The sequence below is a fragment of the Theropithecus gelada genome, chromosome 19, assembly GCF_003255815.1.
Source record: "Theropithecus gelada isolate Dixy chromosome 19, Tgel_1.0, whole genome shotgun sequence".
NCBI lineage: Eukaryota > Metazoa > Chordata > Mammalia > Primates > Cercopithecidae > Theropithecus > Theropithecus gelada.
This window is the reverse complement of record NC_037687.1, coordinates 15,126,769-15,138,723: the sequence shown is the minus strand read 5'-3', so window position 1 is coordinate 15,138,723 and position 11,955 is coordinate 15,126,769. Positions and strand designations below refer to the sequence as shown.

Genomic DNA, 11,955 nt, shown 5'->3' with positions numbered 1-11,955 from the left:
TCAGCTACTGCTGGTGGCTTGGAATTAGGGGCTGGAACTGGATGAGAGGTGATAGCTCCTGGTCCCCGTGGGCTCGGAGCAGGCCTTGGCAAACATTGTCCTCAGCCCCTGCACCCATGCTCTGCCTGAGCCTGAAGTGTTGGTTGCAAAAAAAAAAGCAGGAGGCAGTGCCAACTTCAGGCCTCAGCAAACACCGTCCTCAGCCCCCACACCCATGCTGTGCCTGAGCCTGAAGTGTTGGTTGCAAAAAAAAAAAAAAAAAAAAGCAGAAGGCAATGCCAACTTCAGGCCTCTGCTTCTCTCTTCTCCCTCAACACAGCTGGTCTTACCAGTAGAGCAGGCGGCAGCTGAGAGTCCCCTCTGGTGGCCAGCAGTGGCTACAGAGCTGTCACCATGGGGAGGGGACAGGGCTTGCTGGGCTGGCCTCGGTCTACCTCTCTGGAGAATAGGCAGAGTTTATAGAGCCTGAACCACCTGGTCTTCAGGCCCCACTGGGGATGGGCCTGGCTTCCTGACCACTGACCTCAGCCTAGGAGGGACAGAAGAGACTGGGGGAGACCGTGAGGCCCAGATGACCTTGACCCAGGGTACGCTGCCCCATGTCCCTGCTGCCTCCCGCCCACAGCTCTACGAGAGGCAGGTCTGTCATTCACCGCTGGACTTTGACAGTGGCCAAAGGCTCTGCTCAGTTCTCTGTGCCTGTCTCCGTCCAGCACTGCCGAGGTTCTCTGCCGAGGCCAACCAGGAATATCCCTTGGAAGCTGGAACCCAGCAACAATGGCCCAGGGTGTCCTCTGGATCCTGCTCGGATTGCTACTGTGGTCAGACCCAGGGACAGGTGAGTCAGGGGGTAGAGTTCTGGGACCCAACCTCTTGGCTCCGCAGAAGGTGTACTGCTGTCCCATCTGTGTCTTGCCCTGCATGAAGTGAGGCTGGAGACTCAAGCTCTCATAGAACCTCCAGCATGTGGACATAGATATTCCCAGCTCCACAGAGTCAGGGCAAGGATAGGGGGAGGAATCTGTGGCCTGGGGAGCAAAAGTAGGGAAGGCTTCCTGGAGGAGGAGACGTAAGAGCTAGTCTAGGAAGAAAGAGAAATGATTTGGTGGAGAAGCCAGAAAGGGTATTTTTTTGCAGAGAAGAACAAAGTTACCCAGGAATTAGGTGATGGACTGGAGAAGAACCTAGATTCTAGACAGGAGAGTGTGGCGAGTAAGACTTCCTGGATTCAAATTCTACCTCTGGCTGGGCCTGTAATCCCAGCACTTTGGGAGACCAAGGCGGGCAGACGACTTGAGATCAGGAGTTCGAGACCAGCCTGGCCAACATGGTGAAACTCCATCTCTACTGAAAATACAAAAATTAGCCAGGCGTGGTGGCAGGCACCTGCAATCCCAGCTACTCAGGAGGCTGAAGCCAGAAAATCACTTGAAATCAGGAGACAGAGGTTGCAGTGAGCTGAGCACTGCTGCACTCCAGCCAGGATGACAGAGCAAGACTCCATCTCAAAAAAACAAAACAAAACAAAACAAAACAAAAAGGCAAATCCTGCCTCTGCCACTTCCTTGCTGTGTGACCTTAGGCAGGTAATTTAACCTCTCTGTGCTTCAGATGCCTCATCTGCAAAGGGACACTATCTTAGTCCCTTCGTACTTCTATGCCAGAGTACCTGAAACCGAGTAAATTTGTAAAGAAGACAAATTTACTTTCTTGCAGTTCTGCAGGCTGGGAAGTCCCAGATGCCAGTGCCTTCATCTTGGACATCCCAGCCTCTAGAACTATGAGAAATAAATTTCTGTTCTTCTTTTTTTTTTTTTTTTTTTTTTTTTTTTTAAGACAGAGACTCACTCTGTCGCCCAGGCTAGAGTGCAGCAGCACGATCTCAGCTCACTGCAACCTCCACCTCCCGAGTTCAAGAGATCCTCCTGTCTCAGCCTTCCAAGTAGCTGGGATTACAGGCGCCCACCACCATGCCTGGCTAACTTTCGTATTTTTAGTAGAAACGGGGTTTCACCATGTTGGCCAGACTATTCTCAAGCTCCTGACCTCAAGTGATCTGCCTGCCTCAGCCTCCCAAACTGTTGGGATTACAGGCATGAGTCAGCACGCCCGGCCAAATTTCTGTCTTTTATAAATTACCCAACCTCAGAGATTCTGTTATAGCAGCACCAACATACTAAGACAGGGGCTAATAGGACCTAATTCACAAGGGTTGTGAAAATTAAATGAGTTAAATTATTAATATATAAGTTACCTAGACTACTAGCTAGCACATAGTAAATGTTTACTGAATGTTAGCTATTATTTGATAACCCATCTCTGAACCAGCTCTGAGCCTAACTTAGCATTTCTAGGTTTGCAGTTCAGCCACTGACATTTCCCCAACATGGCACAAGTCCATCCTGCTCCTCCCCCTGCCTCTCAGGCATCTTTCTTTTTATTTTATTTATTTATTTTAATTTTATTTATTTATTTATTTATTTATTTTGAGATGGAGTCTCACTCTGTCACCCAGGCTGGAATGCAGTGAGGGGGTTCTGTGCTCACTACAACCTCCACCTCCTGGGTTCAAGCAGTTCTCTTGCCTCAGCCTCCTGAGTAGCTGGGATTACAGGTGTGTGCCACGGCGCCCAGCGAATTTTTTTATTTTTAGTAGCGACAGAGTTCTGCCATGTTGATCCGGCTGGTCCTGAACTCCTGACCTCAGGTGATCCACCCTCCTTGGCCTCCCAAAGTGCTGGGATTACAGGCGTGAGCCACCGCGCCTGACCTTTTATTGTTTATTTTTTGTTTTATGTTTTTTGTTTTTGTTTGTTTGAGACAAAGTCTCACTCTGTTGCCCAGGCTGGAGTGCAGTGGCACGATCTGGGCTCACTGCAACCTCCACCTCCCGGGTTCAAGTGATTCTCCCATCTCAGCCTCTCGAGTAGCTGGGATTACAGGCACACACCACCGTGCCTGGCTAATTTTTGTATTTTTATTAGAGATGGGGTTTCACGGTGTTGACCAGGCTGGCCTTGAACTCCTGATCTCAGGTGATCCTCTCACCTTGACCTCCCAAAATGCTGGGATTACAGGCCTGAGCCACCGCAGCCAGTCCCAGGCATCTTTCAAAATACCTTTCCCTCTAACATCCCCAACTTTTAACTTCAATCCATCACAAAAGACCGTCCATCTCTGCTTCTCAAGATCTGGGGACTTTTCCACTTTTGTCCACTGCAATGTCACTACCTACCTTCTGCCACCTTCATCTCTCACCTCCACACTGTCTCCCCTTTTCTATCCTGGCACCCCAAAAATCCATTTCCTTATGGCAGCCAAATAAACAAATCTAAGCCTAAGAAAGGAGTCTTAGGATGCCAGGCTGGTCACACCTCTCTCCTGCTCATAAACCTGTTATGGCTCCCTAGTACTCACAGACAGTCTGAGCTCTTTAGCCAACAGGCAACAGTCTATGTGCCTCAGTTTCCTCATCTATACAAGAATAGCATTGGGGGTCACGGGGTTATCAGATGGAGGGCTGGGAGCATTGGGAAGAAGTGGAATCAATACGAGGAAGCTCAGCAATGGGTGGGGTTGGGCTAACACATTCTTTCCTCCTGCAGCCTCCCTGCCCCTGCTCATGGACTCTGTCATCCAGGCCCTGGCTGAGCTGGAGCAGAAGGTGCCTGCTGCCAATGCCAGCCACACAGCTTCTGCGTGGCTGCTGTCAGCCTCAAACTCTGGCACCCACAATCGCCTCTACCACTTCCTGCTGGGGGTGCAGAGCCTCGATGCTGCAGAGTTGGGTCCCTACCCACTGAGCCCAGAGCTGCAAGGCCTGATCAAGGAGGTGGCCCAACATGACGTACGAGAAGGGCAGGAATACGGGGTGGTGCTGGCACCTGATGGCTCGACTGTGGCTGTGGAGCCTCTGCTGGCAGGGCTGGAGGCAGGGCTGCAAGGGCGCAAGGTCATAAACTTGCCGTTGGACAGCACGGCTACCTCTCGGGAGGCTGGAGTCACCTTTCCAGATGTTGTGGCCATTGCTCCAGATGTAAAAGCCACCTCCTCCCCAGGACTCACGGATGCCTCTCCAGATGTCACCACTGCAGATATTGGAGCCAACTCTCCAGATGCTACAACAGGTTGTCCAGATGTCCAAGCTTCCTTGCCAGATGCCAAAGCCAAGACCCCCCCGACCATGGTGGACAGCCTCCTGGCAGTCACTCTGGCTGGAAACCTGGGCCTGACCTTCCTCCAGGGTCCCCAGACCCAGAGCCATCCAGACCTGGGAACTGAGGGCTGCTGGGACCAGCTCTCTGCCCCTCGGACCTTTACTCTCCTGGACCCCAAGGCATCTCTGTTAACCACGGCCTTCCTCAATGGTGCCCTGGATGGGGTCATCCTTGGAGACTACCTGAGCCGGACTCCTGAGCCCCGACCATCCCTCAGCCACTTGCTGAGCCAGTACTATGGGACGGGGGTGGCCAGAGACCCAGGGTTCCGCAGCAACTTCCGACGGCAGAATGGGGCTGCTCTGACTTCAGCCTCCATCCTAGCCCAGCAGGTGTGGGGAACTCTTGTCCTTCTACAGAGGCTGGAGCCGGTACACTCCCAGCTTCGGTGCATGAGCCAAGAACAGCTGGCCCAGGTGGCCGCCAATGCTACCAAGGAGTTCACTGAGGCCTTCCTGGGTAAGGAGGTTCCCCACACCCTATGATCCTTCCCATTACAGATACAGACGTCCCCAACTCCATATGTTCAGGGAAGTTGAGGACTAGGAGAGACCAGAGGTGGCAATAAGGGATCTGGTCGGGGGTGGGTGGGACAGCTGCACAGGTGAGGAAATGCCAGAGTTGGGCCTTGAGGGATGAATAGGAGTGTTCATCTGATTTTGTTTTGTTTCATTTTATTTATTTGCATTAATTTATGGGGTACGAGTGTAACCTTGTTACTCGCATAGATTGCATAGTGGTCAAGTCTAGGCTTTTAGGGTACCCACCACTCCAATAACATACATCGACCCATTAAGCAATCTGTCATCATCTTCCCTCCTCTCTCCCCCTCACCCTTCTGAATCTCCACTGTCTATCTTTCCACACACTACATCCATGCATACACATTATTTAGCTCCCATTTATAAATGAGAACTTATAGTATTTGTCTCTCTGTGTTTGACTCGTTTCACTTGAGATAATGACCTCCAGTTCCATCCATGTTGCTGCAAAAGACATTATTTCCTTTTTTTTTTTTTTTTTTTTTTTTTTTTTTTGAGGCTATCTCTGTCCCCCAGGCTGGAGAGTGCAGTGGCACGATCTCAGCTCACTACAACCTCCGCCTCCTGGGTTCAAGCAATTCTCCTGCCTCAGTTTCCTGAGTAGCTGGGACTACAGGCATGTGCCACCATGTCTGGGTAATTTTTTGTATTTTTAGTAGAGACAGAGTTTCACCATTTTATCAGGATTGTCTCCATCTCCTGACCTCATGATTCACCCTCGTTCTCCCAAAGTGCTAGTATTATGGGCGTGAGCCACCGTGTCCGGCTGACATTATTTCATTTTTTATGGATAAGTAGTATTCCATTTCCTGCCGACCACTATGGACAGCCTCCTGGCAATCATCCTGGCTGGAAACCTGGACCTGACCTTCATCTAGGGCTCTCAGACCCAGAGCCATCCAGGTCTGTGATATATATCATATTTTCTTTATCCAATTCTCTGTTGATGGACACTTAAGTTAATTCCCTACCTTTGCTATTGTGAATAGTGTCCTAATCAACATGTGAATGCAGGTATCTTTTTAATATAATGATTTATTTTCCTTTGGGCAGATATCCAGTAGTGGGATTTCTGGATTGAATGATAGTTCCAATTTATTATTATTATTATTATTATTTTAGACAGAGCTTCACTCTTGTCTCCCAGGCTGGAGTGAAATGGCACGATCTCGGCTCACTGCAACCTCCGCCTCCTGGGTTCAAGTGTTTCTCCTGCCTCAGCCTCCTAAGTAACTGGGATTACAGGTGCCTGCCACCACGCCCGGCTACTTTTTGTATTTTTAGTAGAGAGAGCTTCACCATGTTGGCCCAGGCTGATCTCAAACTCCTAACCTCAGGTGATCCACCCACCTCAGCCTCCCAAAGTGCTGGGGTTACAGGTGTGAGCCATCACCCGGCTTTTCTGTCTTTGTAATAATAGCTATTATGATTAGAGTAAGATGATATGTCTTTGTGGTTTTAATTTGCATTTCTCTGATGATTGGTGGTGTTGAGCATGTTTTCCTTTGCTTATTGGCCATGTGTATATCTTCTTTTGAAAAATGTCTATCAATGTCCTTTGCCCACTTTTTAGTGGGTCTTTCTTTCTTTCTTTCTTTCTTTCTTTCTTTCTTTCTTTCTTTTTTTCTTGAGTTGTTTGAGTTCCTCGTAAATTCTGGGTATTAGTCGCCTACCAAGTGCATAGTTTGCAAATATTTTCTTCCATTCTGAAAGTTGACTGTTCATTCTATTGATTATGTCTTTGGTGTGCAGAAGCTTTTTGGTTTAATTAAGTCCTGTTTGTCTATTTTTGTTTCTTTTGCCTGTGCTTTTGAGGTCTTAGTCATGGATTCTCTGCCTAGCCCAACGTTCAGAAATGTTTTCCTTAGGTTTTCTTCTGGTATTTTAGAGGTAAGTCTTTAATCCATCTTGAGTGAATTTCTTTTTTTTTATTTTTTATTTTTTGAGACGGAGTCTCGCTCTGTCGCCCAGGCTGGAGTGCAGTGGCCGGATCTCAGCTCACTGCAAGCTTCACCTCCCGGGTTCACGCCATTGTCCTGCCTCAGCCTCCCGAGTAGCTGGGACTACAGGCGCCCGCCACCATGCCCGGCTAGTTTTTTGTATTTTTTTTAGTAGAGACGGGGTTTCACTGTGTTAGCCAGGATGGTCTCGATCTCCTGACCTCGTGATCCACCCGTCTCGGCCTCCCAAAGTGCTGGGATTACAGGCTTGAGCCACCGCGCCTGGCCTTTTTTTTTTTTTTTTTTTTTTTTGAGACGGAGTTTCACTCTTGTTGCCCAGGCTGGAGTGCAATGGCACGATCTTGGCTCACCACAACCTCTGCCTCCCAGGTTCAAGTGATTCTCCTGCCTCAGCTTCCCGAGTAGCTGGGATTACAGGCATGTGCCACCACAACTGGCTAATTTTTGTATTTTTAGTAGAGATGGGGTTTCTCCATGTTGGTCAGGCTGGTCTCGAACTCCCGACCTCAGGTGATCCGCCCGCCTCAGCCTCCCAAAGTGCTGGGATTACAGGCCTAAGCCACGGCGCCTGGCTTTTTTTTTTTTTTTTTTTTTTTTTTGAGACGGAGTCTTGCTCTGTTGCCCAGGCTGGCGTGCAATGGCACAATCTCGGCTCACTGTAACCTCCACCTCCCAGGTTCAAGCGAGTCATCTCATGCCTCAGCCTCCCAAGTAACTGGGGTTATGGGCATGTGCCATCATGCCTGGCTGATTTTTGTATTTTTAGTAGAGACCAGGTTTCACCATGTTGGCCAGGCTGGTCTCAAACTCCTGACCTCAAGTGATCCACCCGCCTCGTCCTCCCAAAGTGCTGGGATTACAGGTGTGACCCACTACGTCCGGCCCACCCTCAATTTTTTTTAATAAAAATAAAATAGATTTAGTTGAGTATAGTTAGTGCCCAAGGAGAACCAATGTGGAGTGAGACTGGACCCTTTCCAAATCTGACAGGAGGCTGAGGGATGGTCTGTATGTGCGCTTTAATGGGAGTGGAGGGGGCAGGCAGAGAAATACTTCCTGACCCCAGCCTTGAATCCCCTTGCCTGTAGGATGCCCGGCCATCCATCCCCGTTGCCGCTGGGGAGCGGCGCCTTATCAGGGCCGCCCGACGCCGCTGCAGCTGCCGCTAGGATTCTTGTACGTGCATCACACCTACGTGCCTGCACCACCCTGCACGGACTTCGCTCGCTGCGCAGCCAACATGCGCTCCATGCAGCGCTACCACCAGGACACGCAAGGCTGGAAAGATATCGGCTACAGGTGGGAGGGGCCCGACCAGGGCGGGGGCGGGGCCCACATTCGGGGGTGGGGTCTGAGTGGGTGGAGCCTGATGCAGGGAACCGGGTCTGAACTCGAGGTTCAGACCTCTGGCAAGACCAAGGAGGAGCTGGCAAGACCAAGGAGGAGTCCTGATAGGGACACACAAGTTGGAGAGGTGGCGTGGCCTAGGCTAGGGGCGGGGCCTTAACAGGGACCGGGAATAGCTAAACCGTGGGACTCGAGTCAGGGTAGAGAACTAGGACAGGAGGCGGGATCTGGGAGAGGAGCGGGACCTGTGGCAGAGTCTGGGTCTGGGGCCAGGCAGAGATGGCCTAAAACAGACAAAGAGGCCTGGTGCGGTAGCTCCCACCTGTAATCTCATTACTTTGGGAGGCTGAGACGGGAGGATCGCTTGAGTCCAGGAGTTCGAGACCAGCCTGAGCGATATAGGAAGACACCCCCCCATCTCTACAAATAAAAAAATTAAAAAACAAAAACAAAAACAGCCGGGGGTGGTGTTGCGCACCTGTAGTCCCAGCTACTCGACAGGCTAAGGTGGGAGGATCGCTGGATCCCAGGAGTTCAGGCTTGAGTGAGTTATGATCGCACCTCTGCACTCTAGCCTGAGTGACAGAGCGAGAACCCGTCTCGAAAAGAAGAAAGAGGCCGGGCGTGGTGGCTCACGCCTGTAATCCCAGCACTTTGGAAGGCCGAGGCGGGAGGATCGCCTGAGGTCGGGAGTTCCAGACCAGCCTGACCAACATGGCGAAACCCCGTCTCCACTAAAAATAAAAATTTTTTTTAAAAAATTAGATGGGCGTGGTGGAGGGTGCCTGTAATCCCAGCTACTCCGGAGGCTGAGGTAGGAGAATCGCTTGAACCCGGGAAGTGGTGGTGACAGTGAGCCGAGATCGCACCCTTGCACTTCAGCCTGAGCGACAAAAGCGAAACTCCATCAAAAAGGAAAGAAAGAAAAGAAAGAAAAGAAAGAAAGAAAGAAAGAAAGAAAGAAAGAAAGAAAGAAAGAAAGAAAGAAAGAAAGAAAGAAAGGAAGGAAGGAAGAAAGAAAAGAAAGCAAGAAAGAAAGAGAAGGAAGGAAGGAAGGAAGGAAGGAAGGAAGGAAGGAAGGAAGGAAGGAAGGAAGGAAGGAAGGAAGGAAGGAAGGAAGGAAGGAAGGAAAAGGAAAAGGAGAAAAAAATATCCCAAAAACCAGAAAAGCGCTCTGAATTGGGCAAGAACTGGACCTGAGGCCGGGCGCGGTGGCTCAAGCCTGTAATCCCAGCACTTTGGGAGGCCGAGACGGGCGGATCACGAGGTCAGGAGATCGAGACCATCCTGGCTAACATGGTGAAACCCCGTCTCTATTAAGAAATACAAAAAACTAGCCGGGCGAGGTGGCGGGCGTCTGTAGTCCCAGCTACTCAGGAGGCTGAGGCCGGAGAATGGCGTGAACCCGGGAGGCGGAGCTTGCAGTGAGCTGAGATCCGGCCACTGCACTCCAGCCCGGGCGACAGAGCGAGACTCCGTCTCAAAAAAAAAAAAAAAAAAAAAAAAAAAGAACTGGACCTGAGAAAAGGCAGAGGTGGGGAGGAGGAGGGCAGAAAGGGGCGTGACAGTACTGAAGGGCGGATCCAGAGAAACCCAACGGTTCTGGAGTGGCGGCTGTTGTGAGAGTGGAACAGAGCTGGATGGGACAGAGGCGGCGCGACCGCGCGGGTCTTGGGGTCGGTGGCCCTTGGCACACCAACAGAATCCGGGAGGGGCGCGGATAAGGGCCCGGGTCCCCGCGACGCCGCATGGTGCTTGCTTCTCCCTCCCCTCCGCAGTTTCGTGGTGGGCTCGGATGGCTACGTGTACGAGGGACGCGGCTGGCACTGGGTGGGCGCGCACACGCTCGGCCACAACTCCCGCGGCTTTGGCGTGGCCATAGTGGGCAACTACACCGCGGCGCTGCCCACCGAGGCCGCTCTGCGCACGGTGCGCGACACACTCCCGAGTTGTGCGGTGCGCGCCGGCCTCCTGCGGCCGGACTACGCGCTGCTGGGCCACCGCCAGCTGGTGCGCACGGACTGCCCCGGCGACGCGCTCTTCCACCTGCTGCGCACCTGGCCGCACTTCACCGCGGTGAGTCTGCGCAGCCTGCACTACCACGGCCCGCCGTCCCTCAGTCTACACAAGTTCCACAAGGTCCCTGCCCCCTGCCTGTAACCGCTGTGCCCGCACAGCCTCAGCCAGGCCCCCAGCTTCCCTGCCGCACGTCTTTTCAGGCAACCCAGGCCCAGCCTTTGCTGGTCACTCTGCAGGCAACATCCCTGATCCTGTGACTTCTGCCTGTGCGGCCTCAGCTCAGCCCCAGACCCAGCCAGCCTGTCCTTTCCCCAGCTCCTAATACCTCTACCTTTCCAGCCAGGTCATGGACCCTGACACCTACCAGCAGCCCCTCTGCCCTCACAACCTCAGCCTGGCCTTCATGGCTTCTCTACCCAAGTCACAACCTGTCAGGCTGCACCACCTCATCCTAGCCCGCTGAACTCTGATCTCACCCCTGCCCCTACCCGAAGGCCTTCTGTCCACACAACAGGAACCCAGGCTGTGACCTTTTGCCTTCACAACCTCTGTCCAGTCCTTAATCCTGTGTTGCAATTCTCTGCCCAGATAATCTCAACTCTGAGGATGCTTGTTTCGTCCCTAACTCCTTAACCCCTGATGACAGCTCTTATGCCAGCACAACTTTGACCTGATGCCCTCATCCCAGCCCTAGGTCGCCATCACTAAAACAACTTCAGAATCACACCTGGATAATCTTGTGCTACCTACATACTGCCACTCCATTTCATTAAGTTATTGACTAGCATACCCACCTCATACCCATCTTGTCCCCCCTCTCTCACTTTTTGGGCCACTGTCCCCTCCCTGATCCAGGGTTCCACCACCAGGAGGGCAGACCCAGCCACACACCACAACCACTCCCAAGCCTCACACTCTCTTGTCTTTTTCCAGACTGTAAAGCCAAGACCTGCCAGGAGTGTCTCTCGGAGATCCAGGAGGGAGCCACCTCCAAGGACCCTGCCAGCCACAGACCTTCAATAAAGATAGCATGGAAAGAACGTCTCTGTTCATGTATTGTCTGTGTTTGCATGCATTGTCTAGTTTGGGTCTTCCCAAAAGCAGACCTTAAGACAATAATTCCAGTACAAGTAGTCTATTGAGAGGAGATCCCAGGGCAGGGCACAGTGGCTCACATCTGTAATCCCAGCACTTTGGGAGGCCAAGGCTAAGGGGATCACCTGAGCTCAGGAGTTCGAGAACAACCTGGGCAATAGAGTGAAATCTCATCTCTGCAAAAAAATTTTAAAATTATCCAGGCATAGCCAGGCACAGTGGCTGGTGCCTGTAATCCCAACATTTTGGGAGGCTGAGGAGGGTGGTCGCCTGAGCTCAGGAGTTCAAGACCAGCCTGGCCAACATGACAAAACCCTGTCTCTAACAAAAATACAAAAAAATTAGCCAGGGGTGGTGGCACATGCTTGAGGTAGGAGGATCACTTGGGCCTAGGGGGCAGAGGTTGCAGTGAGCTGAAATCGCACCACTGCACTCCAGCCTGGGAGACAGAGTGAGACCCTGTCTCAAAAAAAGAAAAAATTATGCAGGCATAATGTTGTGTACCTGTAGTCCCAGCTACTCCAGAGGCTGAGGTGAGAGGATTGCTTGGGCTGAGAGGTCAAGGCTGCAGTGAACCATAATCATGTCACTGTACTCCAGCCTGGACAACAGAGTGAGAGCTTGTCTCAAAGAAAAAAAGAGGGAAGGAAGGAAGAAAGGAAGAAGGAAAGAAAGAAAGAAAGAGGAAATAAGGGAGGAAGGGAGGAAGGGAGAAAAGAAAACAAGAAGAAAAAAAAGAGAGGTGAACAAGCCAGGCACTGACACAGGGAACTG

At 51.5% G+C, this 11,955-nt stretch overlaps 1 protein-coding gene across 1 annotated transcript; it reads left to right on the top strand.

Moving 5' to 3' along the window:
- Positions 1-294: 294 nt before the first annotated feature.
- On the top strand, positions 295-11,123 carry PGLYRP2 (peptidoglycan recognition protein 2). Its single transcript, XM_025367527.1, has 5 exons — positions 295-838; positions 3,606-4,676; positions 7,809-8,019; positions 9,846-10,143; positions 11,020-11,123. Exons 1-5 carry the CDS (start codon positions 778-780, stop codon positions 11,107-11,109), a joined length of 1,731 nt encoding a protein of 576 aa, XP_025223312.1. The 5' UTR covers positions 295-777; the 3' UTR covers positions 11,110-11,123.
- Positions 11,124-11,955: the final 832 nt, after the last annotated feature.